Below are 14550 nucleotides of genomic sequence, written 5' to 3' on the forward strand. Positions count from 1 at the left end.
CACCCAGCTGTAACATCAATGGGTACCTGGTGTTAACTGGGGAAGCAAATGTCTAACTATCCTTGTCTCGCTTAGCAGTGTTGAGGCCATTGTGGAACTCTGGGTTCCGCGACCTCTCTCTATGAGACCTGGACAGTCCTCCTGTGGGTTACTGGCCCTGCCCCAGGAGGATTTGCCTGCACAAGGCTCAAGCACCTGAGTAGTGCACAGGCATCCCAGTGCTGGCTTACTGGGTGGTAATAGCTGTGTTTAGCTGTGTTTTGTACAGCTGCTGTAGGCTTTGTTATGCAGTCAGTCAGTCAGTCAGTCAGTCAGTCAGCCAGTCAGGCAGTAGAAAATTCTCCTGGATTAAAAATAATGTACCAAGGCACGTTTGGGCTTGGTGATACTGTACCTAACCAATACTGCCAAGGTGTCATGAGTATTGTGAGGGTGAGATTGGTTTATAGAAAATGTTGTTTTTTTGGTGCACACCTTCATGATCCATAATATAGAGTTTTCCTAACTGTATGATAAACACACGTACATACACATGTACACATGTGCATGCACACACGCATACACCCATGCACACACATATATATGCACACACGCACATAAAAACACATCCACTTACCACTATCCAGGATTCCAGAAAATAGCAACAGTTTGGCCTACAGTGAACTAAACACAACTGTAATAAATGCTATTGTAACTGAATGTCAGACATAAGATAACAAAATGTGGAACTTGACATAATTTCAATACCATATATGGTACATACAGTATGCACACATGTTAATGAGAGGAATAACATTTAGCCCTCGATCTCACTGCCACAACTGCCCTATGGCATAAACGACCATAGCATCACATTCTAAGTGCTCTGTAACTTCAGTCAAGAATTTTAGTAACTCCTGCACTTATGTATCTTGTAGTGGCCACGTCCTTAAGTGAACGGGAACAGGGATAATTGGCCTCTCTGCACTATTGCGTGATTAGATGATGCAATCACATACTTTTGGAATGTTGATAACAAGTATTGTAGACGATTCTTCGCAGTGATAATGGCACTACTAATAAAGAGAAACGGTAAGGAGAAGGATTGTATAGGTTGGAGTGGCATGTTGCTACTTCTTTTATGCCTCTAAACAGTGACCTCATGTCTGTATGTGCATGTGCACTTGCTCAAATGCTGAAAACCAGACTTGGTGACCATCACTTCAACCATAAACAGGTAAGCAATGTTTATTGTGTTATTAGAAACAGTGATAGCCTGCAGAGAGTTGTGAAATTTCACGTTTGGTTTCACTTAGGCCAATTTTTGCCCTTAAAAGTTGTATAATGACTCTGTGGTTCCTCTTGTGTAAACAACAACTCAATAATCGAATTCTTTGTTCTATAGCGAGTAAACTGATACAGTTTTATAGGATTATATGGTATTGTAAGAGATTGAACTGTTTTACTTGATAGTGTGATTTTGTAATGGTGATTTTTGTAATGGTGATTTTGTAATGGTGATTTTTGTAATGGTGATTTTTGTAGTTGCATAACTTGTACAGTAGGCACATTTTGTAGGTGTTGTAACGCTGCTTTAGGAATTCTGATTTTGTTGTTGTGTACTGTAAGGTTAGGAATTTTTGTATGTTTTTCTGCATGTATGTTTTGTAATATAGGATAGAATTTTGTGCTTAGTTTTGTACCTATAAATACTTTGAATCAATGAATAAAAGTTTAGTTTTTGTTAGTCAAAGCTCAGTGAACTATTTACGAGTAAAGTCCAGCGTGACAGAGTTAGCCCCACTGTGACAGGTATAATATGCAAGTTATAGCAGTTTAAAAGCAGATTGGAGGTGGCGGTGAGGGGTTTTGACATTAAATTTAGTAATACAAAGTCTTCTTGTTCATTATGAGGTAACATTCCAGTTTGTACAGATAACAGATATTAGTTAGTTCACTGTACATACAGTAGTACATTGAATGAACTCTTCTTGTCTACCTGAACCGTATTCTAATTCATTAACTATCAAGCTAACTAAACATATTTGAAGCTACTAGCTAACTGAGGCATTAAATAGTTGATCATTGAATGTGAATTGGCCAAGCAGTCAATTATATCAATTCTTAAATGACTGTTCTATTAGAGTATTTGAACAGAACTTTGTATAACAATTATTTTTCGGTTCAAGGAAGACCGTTTGTTTCAGACAATAAATATAATCTTCTAGCAGTTGCTGTTGACATCATTTACACAGCACTACAAGATTTTATTACACTGTAGCAACACTTCTCCAAGTAGGCCAGTGAGAAGGTTTTAGATCAATGTGTACAAAATTACGTGTTACCCCACCTAACATTGCCATACAGGTCCGTATTGTGTAAACACACATTCTCTACAAAGTTCTATGTGGGTTTAAGGTACTTACCCTATTAGGAATGTCCATATCAACACTATCCACCAATATTCTGTAGATCACCTTCACCCAGTCATCTTTGAGTGACACAGCACAAGCCTGTTGGATGATAACATGTGAACACTGTTAACAGTTACACTATGGTATATACACCACACAATGGGACCAATAACAGTTTGTATTGTACCCATACAGTGTATAAACACTGCAACATTCTGTTAGCAGCAAAGGTCACATTTCTACACACACTACACTTTAGTCACACTAGCTTACACTACATGTAACAATGAGCTCACCTGAAATGTGAACACCCTGGTAGTGGATATTGTATTAGTTGAAAACATGACGGATATTTGGTAATGGAGCCTAACACTTGTAGGTCTTCAATCTACAAGACAACATAACATACATACCACATACACTGGTAATACAACACACACATGTATACAATGGTCCCTCCATTATCCAAACTCATTGGACCCTAGGTGTTGGAAAAGTTCACACAAATGAAGCCCATACATTTATATACAGAACATTACAATACACTTTAGGTAAAAATACTCTAATAGAACAGTCACTTCCACAGTTTGGATAATCGATAGTCAGATAAGGGAAGACCATTGTATACAAACACACATTAGAGTGTTTTGTCTAAGGTGTGATTTTACTAAAGTAATTGAACAACGTTCTGGATTATGTACTGAATGTGTCCTCAAGTGTCCACATTAACAGGTTCCAGTGTAATACGGAACAGAACAAAGAACCCCTCTCCTGCTATTATCTGATAATGACTTACTAAATACAAGCACATGTGACTTACAATAAGGTCTTCTTTCCCATCCTCTCCAGTACTCAAACAATCATTAATCTTCTGTAGTAGTAATAAACAAATGATGAATTATTTGTGTGTTTAACTGTACGTATGTCAGCATATACAGTAAACAGTCCTTGTACATACAAATAAATATGAAATATAAACAACCACACACACACATGCACGCAAGCACACACAAACACACATGCGCGTACTTCTAGGAATAGTGCATACTTCAACACTCTCTGGACAGGTTTCAACAGGTAGGCTCCTAACGGTAACATGTGTCCAAGTTTCTGTTGACATTTCTGTACAATAATACAGTAGAGTGACCACATCGTATCATACACTATCAATAAACAGCTGTGAAATCTAGAGGACTTTGTAAGCTTATGTATGACTGGCATCTCAAGTGAACACTTATGTAATAGTTACACTTCAGACCACAGGGGTCTAAGTAATTTAGTAACCCGATGACCCTTATTGTGTGTACTTGTTTATGGTTTTCAAGCACTTGTTAAAACAATAAGAATATCCCTACTGTGCTACGCTCAATGCACAGTAGGGATATTCACTTCTTATTGTTTTACAGTATTTGAACATTACGTACTACTCTGATCCAGCTTTTTCCAGTACTTTTTATTGCAGCATTATACACTGTCCCTACTCTAATATACTTGTTTGTGAAGTTTTTTTTGCAAGCTCATGACCACTAAATAGACTGCTTTTCACAAAACCAATCACAATATTTTAAGAGTTACTCACAGCACTATTGTACTAGATTATGACTCATATAATAACAACCGATCAACTGGTGTGGCTCTACAAAAAAACTGCAGACAATAATGTACGTGGATTCGTGCGTACCTACAGACTGATGAATGGGCGTGGCTACCACATGTCTACATACAGACAGTAATTTACATAAGTGGGCATGGCTCACGAAAGAAGCAGGGCTACACTATGACGTGTAGTAGCACGTCCACATTTTAAAACGTTCAACTGTGTCTTCCCGGGATTTTTCCAAATGTTTATAGTAGCATGTTCTAGAATGGTCAGCTGTATTTTTACGAGATTTCTCCACATCTTTGTCATATGATGCTTTGGTGCTTTCAGCAGATTTCATCTGTCACATGCACTGGGCGGTACACCAGACCAGATACACTGGGATGCAGCGGTATTATTACCAAACCAGGTCAAACAACTCGTTTACACTAGAAGCAGAATTCGAGCCATTGTGGTGTAATTCAATCTGGGGTGATTAACACTTCAGTGTTAACACATGCCGAATCGAGCCATGCAAATATGAATGAGGCTACCTACCTGAGGTGGTCCAGTTCAATTCACTGTGACTCACATCTGTGTGTAAACAGTTGTGACCTTGTAGTTCAATTTAACTTTAATAAGCGGATTAAAGGTACGTACAGTTACAGCTAAAATGGCGACTGTAATGATGAAATGAAGTAACAGAACAGTATTTAGGTGACGATATGGAAAGACACCCTCTAGACTACAGTAGGACTTAAAGCAAACATGTACGTGTACGAATCAACAGTTAACTAACTACACAGAGTTGAGAGTAGTCGCCAACACTGAGGCCAACATTTACGCAAGAGTTATCATGCCTGCTAGCCTGGCAAAAATAGAGAGCACAAATCCTCAATCAACAACATTTAGTTCGATACAAATTATGATTATGGGTTTAAGTTTTTACAGATTGGAGTGGGCTTGGCCTTCGTAATATAAACGGGGCTCAAAAGTTGATCTGGATTGCACTGAAGTGATCCCATCCAGAGTGATCTGTAGTATAAACACATGGAGTGATATTCACTTTCAAATCTACCAGTAATATTGGTATGAATGCCATTAGGCTATGAGGGAAGCCAAACATCAGGTCTTTGGTATTATGTGTTGATGGTTTGGTGGTGACCACAAGTCCTGCCTAACAGTAAACTGTGAGGTTTCAGGCTACACTGTAGAGCCAACCATTACTTGTATCAACTGTGTAGCAGTTAGCAAAATGCATTTAAGCTGTTAGCCATGAATAACTTTTACTTGTGGTATATCTCCAACTTTGGATATTAACAGTTGACTGTTTTAACACAAATAAACATTACTGGCTTGATTAAAATGTGTATTAGTAGATTACCAAGATACTGTGAAATACCGGATACCGGGGTATTTTCTCAATACTGGATATACCTGTAGCAAAAATACAATACTGCCCAGCACTAATCCTAGTACAAAGTATCTTGTGTCACATTCCCACATCTCACCAAACTGTACATTACAACACTTAAACTAGAAAACCAGATTATGATTTAAATAAAACAACAACAATTTAAAACATACAACACTTAAAGATTTACATGAATAATGATTTCAAACAGTGATACAGTATCTCATGACATGTTCATCCCGTCTCTTAGAAATAAAGATTTTGGCAAGAACAAGAGGAACAACCTGTATTATAACAATAACTACACACATGGCAGAAAGAAAGGTACCCCTCGACCTGCAACACAACACTACACAGACGGCGTACACAGAACACACAATACTCCCTAGTTTATGTCATCACCATAGACACAGTACAACTCAACACTAACAGTACAAAAGATATGGGACAATACAATAATGTCAGCACAGGTCATGGGATAAACAGATTAACACCTTAGTGATATTCATAACAACCAGCTGACTGTATGTGAACACTTCTGTACCATAATAGACAGACAGACAGACACAGATGGACAGACAGACACAGTTACCTACATTATTGTGTTGCTTGTACATGAAGTGATCTTCTTTCTTCTTAGTAGAGGAAGAAGTGTCTCTCTGTTTTCAACCTGTTACTGGCTTGCCACCGAGAAACCAGAATGTGTCCTGTAGTAAAATAGTGTTAACTATATGTGAAATACTTGAAATACATGTTAAATACATCAAATATATACAAATGGATGACGCAGTCTTATGACAATAACACAGTTTCAACAGTGACTGTTTCATTAGACTAACTCTGCAACACAGCTCTAACAACACACACACACACGCACACGCATACACATGCACACTACACACACAGCCCAAATTGTGAACACACACATGTTTTGTTGACTGTAATAAAGCGAGTACACTTAGTTAAAAGAAAATTTTACAGATCAAAAAATCTTTAAAATCTTGCTACTACATATCAACAGACACACAACTTCAAACTCTACACAACCCATCACATTAAAATGTTGCTACAATACTGGACCTTGTTTACGATGTCAAAATTCTTCCACTTCATTACAACATACAAGGTGTGTTGTTCCTATAATAGTATACACTGGATACTTTTATACACTAAGATGTGAGGAGTAATTGTGGGTTTGAGTTTGTGTATGCTATGATGAGGTGGAGTTGTTAACAACATCTAATTTGTACCCTAACAGGTAGAACACAATTTATGCTAATATATTTGTGATGTAATAAAGAATAAAATGTTACCTAGGGCATTACCCTATGACCAAGTCAAAAGTTGCCATGACAACAATGTTTATACAATTCAAACACACAAGCTACAAACTATTCATAACTCTTTCCCGGTTCACTACATTGAGCTGATAATGTTACAACATCTAAAACTGATGTTAGTTGAACATTAATAAATTGACTACTGTGTCATATTCATTCACTATCGGTCTAGTCCTTCATAACAAGTCAGTGAATGTTGTTACAATTATTTATCCTTTTCTGAGTACACAAATGATATGTTTTCTATTGTTGGATGGTTTTAGGGTTTGTACATTTGTTCCAGCTCTACCATATGTACACGGTCAACACATGACTACTACAGTACTACCTTCACACAGACGTACAATATTTGTATAACACACTACACACAGACAGATGGACAGACACAATTACCTGTGATGGTAAATATCTCGGAGGAGGTAACAACATGGATCACAGGTTGATATACTGTCCTAATCTCTCACTCTCTTAGACGTATATCATCTGTGTCATTATCTGCCTGAGGGGACTACTCTTCTCTGCCTATCACATGATCCTCATAATCCCAACCCTTAGGGTATATAACACTGGTCCATTATTGTATGTCCAACTTGTTCATCACTTGTTAGATGAGACTGGAACACCATCTGACCATGAGGGTGTTCTGTGTCTGTCATCTTGTTGAGATCATGTGATCTGACTAACTTGTACTAACAGTGGTGGTCAGCATTGCTTGAATCAACCTGTAATGGAACAAGTTTAATGAGACACATATGACAAGTTAGTCAGTATGGTGTATGTATAACTACTCTATGATGACCATGGAATCATTACAATTTTATGAAATGAGCTACACAAGGACACAGTTATTAAACTACACTACTAGTGTACATGGTTGAGAGGTAGAGGATGACAGATATACTACAGAGTTAACAAAACTGTCAACATTGAGCTGTTAAACAATCAGAATAAGAAGTGTTATATCCCTACTGTGCAATTCCATTATGGTACCTTGAGCACAGTAGGGAAATAACACTTCTTATTGTATTACTGTGATTTAATATCATGGACTATTCCAGTTTGTTTCAGTACTTTTTATTGATGTGTTATGGTCCCTACTCTAGTTGAACATTCCAAATTTTTTCTGTGTACTTGTTTGTTAACATTTTTTTGTAAATAATTATTATGACTGGTGAACCCACGCATATCGCATCTGAAATGGTGTCATGCATATCAATTATTGTCTGAAAAGTGAAGCATCCATTATAGTTCGTTGTCAGCTATGTTCAACCTGTTACACAGCATTTCGGATCAAGAACTGTTCGAAATGCACCTCTGCTATCAAAATAACTACTATGAAAAATACAGATGATTTCTGTTACGAAGTGAAGCTATCACGTGCTACCGCCAGATCGACACCTTTCGCTGTCAGCAAAGATGAATGGGAATGGGATACAAAGGAGGACAATGGTAAGTCCATTGTATGTACTGTAGTATGCCAAAAGGCACCTCTCGGGCTGAAGCGACATTGAACAGTGAAAAATTCAAGCCCATAGCCTTAGCCGCTATTGAGTTATGCTTGTCTGAAGCATCAGTCAGTTACTCAGTCAGTTAGTAGAAAGCTTCGTTAAATAAATATATTTTTAAAAATTCCGTAGCAACTTGTTGAAAGCATTTCGGGTCGATCTGAAAGTTTGTTTGGGCTTAGTTTTACCTAACCAATACTGCCTTATCATCGTCAGGGAATATTGAGGCTGGTTTTTGGCTACATTGTTCAGCAAATGGACAAAGGCCAGCAGTTTTGGCTGGATAAATTGTTGTCTTCAGGTACATAACAGTTATACACAATATTACTGACATTGCGTTTGAGTGTTTAAATTAGACACTTAATGATTATCTTATTTTAGGATAAGATCCCATCCCAGCTCAGCAAGAGCTTTATATCCTGGCAGGTAAGTTGTAGCTGTCACCGTACATGACAAAATTTCGATGGGGGGAAATATTAGCGAGTGGAGCTTTGTGATAGATAGTCTAGAGTTAGTAACGAAACGGAGGTTCGAAGCTATCCGAATGGACAATCTCGACGATAGCGGATCGATTCAACTTACACGTGTTCACTCTTCATGAAGCGCACTAATCAGCATACAACAAAACGTGATACATCCACACAATGAATTACGTAATCACTACAACTACTACTAATAATAATAACATTGTCAGCTACTAGTTCTCGACATCCTCCGGGGGGCCACATAGTGTTCTCGTCCACTTTTGAACTTGTTGCCTTCCTCGAATTGCTGCTTGACGGATGGGTCTAGTGTGTTTGGAACTACCACTTGCTGCTTCAACTGTGGGATTCTGGGCAACACTGTCTGATAACTTTTCCTTATGTTGGTAATTTTGCTTCTGAATGGAACTGGATTCTGCTGTACTGACTTCCAGGGGGTATAGCTTGGTTATTGGACGGTTTGTCCTGCCAGTTGATGTTCTAATATTCGCAGCTCTGATGAGACCATCTTGTCCAGAAATAGTGTCCTCAACTACTGCAAGACGCCAAGTGAGACGGGGAGTATCGTCATGCACTAGAACAATAGCTCCTGACTTGATTGTTTGAACATTGGAGCCACTTGTTTGATGAAACTCTCGAAGCCCAGTGAGATATTCTTGCTTCCATCTAGTCCAAAAGTGTTGCAACAATGCTCCTTGTTTCTTAGCTCTTGTCTGAATATTGGTGTCTCCAAAGTCAGGATCACTGTAGTCGTACTCAGTAGTCACATGGTAGGGCACACAAGCAACTTTCCTGCCATACAGTAGGTGGGCAGGAGTGATGGGGTCTGGGTCATTTATGTCTGTGGGGGCAGTAGTAAGGGGCCGGTTATTAAGAATACCCTCTATTTCAACAATTAAAGTTTGAAGGCTGTTTAGTGTTGTGAATGCTCTCCCCAGGACCTTCTTCAAGACCGACTTTGTTAACCCGATTAGCCTCTCCCAGAAACCCCAAAACCAGGGGGCTCGCTTGGGAATAAACTTCCATTCTACCCCAGTCCTAGCTAAGGTGTCTGTAAGTGAGGGTGAGGAGAATAAGGCCTTCAATTCCGCTGCCGCTGAGAGAAAGGTTGAGCCATTGTCTGACAATACAAGGCGTGGTAAGGACCTCCTGCTACTGAAGCGACGGAAGGCCTGTAGAAAGCATTCGACCGTGAGATCTGTTACGATCTCAAGGTGTACTGCCCGACTTACAGCGCAGGTGAATAGACAAATGTACACCTTGTGTTCTCCTCCAATGCCTCTCACATACAGAGCACCTGAGAAGTCGATCCCAGTGACTTCAAATGGCATGGATTGTTGTACACGGGCCTTCACCAGTGGGGGAGGATCCGGTGCAGAGTATGGTTTACCAGCTAATTTCTTGCAGGTCACGCACTTCCTCAGTAAGGATCTTATTCTTTGCCTTGCACATGGCACCCAATACATTTGGCGGAGGGATGTCAGTGTCATGCTAACCCCAGCATGGTATTGTTGCTTGTGTATGTGCCAGATGAGAAGGGAGGTAAATGGGTCCTTTTGTGGTAGAAGAAGAGGAAATTTAGCTGATTCTGCGAGCGGTGCATTATGTATTCTACCACCACAACGGATCAAGCCAGTGTGATCCACATAGAGTCGTAGCTGCCTCACCAGTGGCAGTCTTGATGCACGATTAGTCGACTGTAGACAGCTTAGTTCCTCTGGGAAGCACCTGTGCTGCACATTACCCACCCATCGAAGATTGGCAATGGATATTTCAGATGGGGTTAGTGATCCTGTGAGCTTAAAGAGCTTTTGCCTGGTGTTATGGGCAAAACGCAGAACATACGCAGTTACGTCTAGCAGCTTGGTGTAGCTACTGTAAGCTGAAGGATCAACAATGTTGTGCAAGCCAGTGGTAGGTGGCAATATAGCTGTGTTGTGGACCCCAGCAGTTGATAGCGGGTCATCAGCAGTGACAGCTTGTATAATCATGGCTTCAGAAGGATTCCAGGTGGGCCACTTGGCAGGAGATGACAGCCAAGAGGGGCCATTTCGCCACAACACTGAATCGGCCAGTTGTGATGCTGTCAATCCACGGGTCAAAAGATCCGCAGGATTGGAAGCTGTTGGACAATATTGCCATAGTGATGATTTGGACTGAATCTCTTTCATCCTATGTGCGATGAAAGGTTTAAGCTTCTTCTTGCTTTTGAGCCAGCACAGAACTATTTGGCTGTCAGACCAGTAGTAAATGGTGGCACTAAGCTTGAGTGAATCCACCACAAAGGGGCCTAGGCGAGCTGCTACAACTGCGGCCATAAGTTCAAGCCTAGGCAGCGAGTGTTGCTTGATGGGAGCTACACGAGATTTTGACATTACAAGTGAAGAATAGTTGCCACATTGGATGTAGACAACAGCTCCATATGCCTTTGGGCTGGCGTCAGCGAAGACATGTAGGACAGCAGAAGAAAGGTCTGCTGCTTGGAGCATAGGTATGTACTGTCGTGGAAATTTTTGTTGCAAAGCAGTTGAGATATCTGTTGTTATGGTAGCCCATCTGATCTGACAGGGTTTAGCCAATTCCGCATCCCAAGATACATTATCTTGCCAAAGTTCTTGAAGTAACAACTTGGCAGTTATTGTTACTGGAGTGGCTAGACCAAGTGGGTCAAAGATTGAAGCTGTGTACCGCAAGATATCACGCTTCGTCACTGGAGTGCAAGTGGCAAGATCAGGTTTGGAGTAGAGATACAATTCATCAAGCTGAACATTCCAGCATAGGCCAAGGACCTTGACAACCTCTTCAGTCTCAGCTACACTGTGTTGGTGTGCTAGATTCCTGAGCATTGGACTGTTAGACGCCCAGGTGCGGAGGTTGAACTTCGATAAGTTCATCCACGAACGTGACTCTAAGAAGTATTGAGTAGCCTCCTGTTCAGTGTCACAGCCAGTGACTACATTGTCGACATATAGACTGTTAAGGAGATTGGCAGATACTGGTGTTTGATGCTGTTGTAGTGATGAGAGAATGACACAAGCTTGTGTGGTGTTTCTGGTTGCACTGTTTGCAACGTCTGCGGGAGGTGCACTGTGACACTCTATGGTGTGCCAGGCAATTAAAGCACAGACCTGCTCCCTTTACAATAGACGTACGTTGCTGGTGGTCTGTAACAACGGTGCACTGGTTGGCTGTGTGCGAGCCCTTGCAGTAGGTGCAAACTGGTTCCCTCTTCTCTCGTTGGCCTGCAGATTTAGCTGCTCCGGTGTGGAGGGATGCAGCTGTGGAGTGGAACTCTTTGTTAAAGTTATTAGAGTAATGTCCTATTTCAAGGACGCGGATTTCCTTAAGGATGCAAGCCATGACATCCCTGATGGTCCACTCACCACCACTATTGTCCCTAGCAAACTGCTTTCTAAGGTCAGCAGGAAGCTTTCCTAAGACCATGCGGGTCAGCATAGTACTGTAGGTGTCTGGAGACTTTCCCAGAGACATCAAAGCTCTCATGTGGCTTTCCAGCTTGTCATGAAAGTTTTGTAGGCTAGTCAGGTTATTAACAGGTTTTGGAAGGTGCATTAGGGCATTCATATGGGCATCAACCAACTTATACGGCTGCCCAAACCTTTCTTTGAGCAAAGCCACAGAATGTTCATAGTTCAGGTCAGTGAGCGGGAGGTTATCGATTACATTGTATGCATCCCCTTGCAATTGTGCCCTTAAGTAATGGAATTTCTGGACCCCTGTTAAACCCTCATCGTTGTGGATAGCCGCCACAAAGGAATCCCAGAAAGTCTGGAATTGAAGTGGTTCCCCGCTAAATGTTGGGAGGGTAAGTTTGGGTAAGCGGCTTACAAACTGCCCCACAGACTGACCCACATTGCGTGCAACATGTGTATGCGGCAATGAGTTACTCACCACTCCAGCAGCTGCTGTGTGCCCTGTTGATGAATAGTCCTGCTCATGATCAGCATTCTCTGGTTGAGTGTTATTGTCCTCTGGCTGTTGATCAGTACTGTTGTCAGAGATAGGACGGTTCTGAGGACTTCCTGAATGGGCCTTAGTCTTCGCTAGCAACACAGGAGAAATGGTGAACTTCCGCAAACTGGCCATGCGTTCAGTTAGGTTGAAGTGGTACATCTCAGTATCCCCAACTTCGTCTTCCAGTTCTTGTTCTGTTGTTAGTGCTGCTGCGATTGTCTGGTCCAGTTCTTCCAGTTGGCGTTTCTTCGACGAGACTTGAGTGAGGACGAGTTCTATCCCTTCCCTGTCTTCGGACGAAATCGATTCCCGGGTGTCGTCGGTGTAAGATTCAGTGATCGCCTGAGCTTTGGTGAGAAGCTTGGTCACGAAGGAGCGCCCGCCACGTCTGGAGGCACGGGCGCGCTGAAGGGTATCCATTCGAAATCCCTGGTCACAGCACCAAAATGTGATAGATAGTCTAGAGTTAGTAACGAAACGGAGGTTCGAAGCTATCCGAATGGACAATCTCGACGATAGCGGATCGATTCAACTTACACGTGTTCACTCTTCATGAAGCGCACTAATCAGCATACAACAAAACGTGATACATCCACACAATGAATTACGTAATCACTACAACTACTACTAATAATAATAACATTGTCAGCTACTAGTTCTCGACAAGCTTTTCACCTTCGTGTTGTATATTGAAGAGGGAAAATTTGGCAAACGACTTCTAATCCACCAATATTTTGCCATGTACGGTATATCTGATAATATTAACTCTCTATGTTTATCACTGTACTAGACGTGGGACCTACAAAGGATAATGTATTACGGATTTAAGTGCACAATACATAAACAGAAGTCCTGGATACTACATCAATCCCCATGATGTTAATGGCAGTGTAATGGAGACAATTTTTGGCCAGATGAGACAGGTCGCCCAACACAACCTGACAGCAGCCAACTATGCTTGGACAAGGGCATCACTTTTAACGAAATAGAGTTTGTCAGGAAAGAGAACATCGGGAGATGATTATAGACAACAGCCTTTGTATTTAAAGGAAACAGAACTACGCAGGAAGAAATAGGTGTACATTTCCCAGTAATTTATAAAGTTATGTTATGTAGGTACATGTTTTTCAATAGCATATGTTTTTAAGTTAGCACGCAATGCTACATCTACATCAGCACATTTTCCTCCCTTTAAGTTTCCTAGCAAATGGTGTCCTGTAATAAATTCTTTACATCGTGAATGTAGCATCTTCAGCATCATCATTTGTCCCACAGAAGCAACTGCACTGTTTGGAATATCTTCCGGAATCAAACATCTTGCAAAATCCACCCATCGCTGTTTTAGCATCTCATTGTTGAGTACAGCTTGCTCTGTGATCTATAGACATTGACACATATAAATACATACATATATATATATTATATAGTTATACAACGGCCATGAGTGCTCTGCCTGATATAAACGCACGAGCCTGAGGGCCATTAGGCCCGAAGGCAAGTGCATTTATACAGGCAGAGCACGAGTGGTACATATATATATATATATACATTATGCAATATAATATACATTATGCATGCAAGTATCATAATTTTATGGTATATAATTTTGTATGTTAAATCACTTTAAGCAGCTCAGAGCCATATTTTTCGTATCTTTCTGTGCAGAGATGATCCATCAAAATTTTGTTTGCAAATTGTATGTAGTGGAGCAATGAATACTTTGGAAATGTCATTGACCCTCTGTCTTGAGCTGTTATACCAATTGGCAAGGTCTTCTTCTCTACATCAACTAGTGATTGTAGAACCCGCAGCTCTGTGGAATATGACTGCAGTTTGTCAGCTGTGTGTTTAATCTTTGCTTT

General features: G+C 40.7%; 1 protein-coding gene across 10 annotated transcripts in view; it reads right to left on the bottom strand.

Moving 5' to 3' along the window:
- Positions 1 to 14550, bottom strand: part of LOC136246422 (uncharacterized) — a 44221-nt gene that overhangs the window by 17109 nt on the left and 12562 nt on the right. For 9 of the 10 annotated variants that reach the window (XM_066037843.1, XM_066037842.1, XM_066037841.1 and 6 more), the window contains 8 exons: positions 7120 to 14066; positions 6467 to 6523; positions 5983 to 6093; positions 3423 to 3515; positions 3214 to 3264; positions 2690 to 2781; positions 2406 to 2492; positions 617 to 663 (listed from right to left, as the gene is read on the bottom strand). In XM_066037843.1, the coding sequence (XP_065893915.1) occupies positions 8929 to 11607 (2679 nt within the window). In that variant the 5' untranslated portion in view covers positions 11608 to 14066 and the 3' untranslated portion in view covers positions 617 to 663; positions 2406 to 2492; positions 2690 to 2781; ... (3 more) ...; positions 6467 to 6523; positions 7120 to 8928. The remainder of the gene's footprint in view (positions 1 to 616; positions 664 to 2405; positions 2493 to 2689; positions 2782 to 3213; positions 3265 to 3422; positions 3516 to 5982; positions 6094 to 6466; positions 6524 to 7119; positions 14067 to 14550) is intronic. The other variant, XM_066037846.1, reaches the window with a different exon arrangement.

The sequence above is a fragment of the Dysidea avara genome, chromosome 2 (assembly GCF_963678975.1).
Source record: "Dysidea avara chromosome 2, odDysAvar1.4, whole genome shotgun sequence".
NCBI lineage: Eukaryota > Metazoa > Porifera > Demospongiae > Dictyoceratida > Dysideidae > Dysidea > Dysidea avara.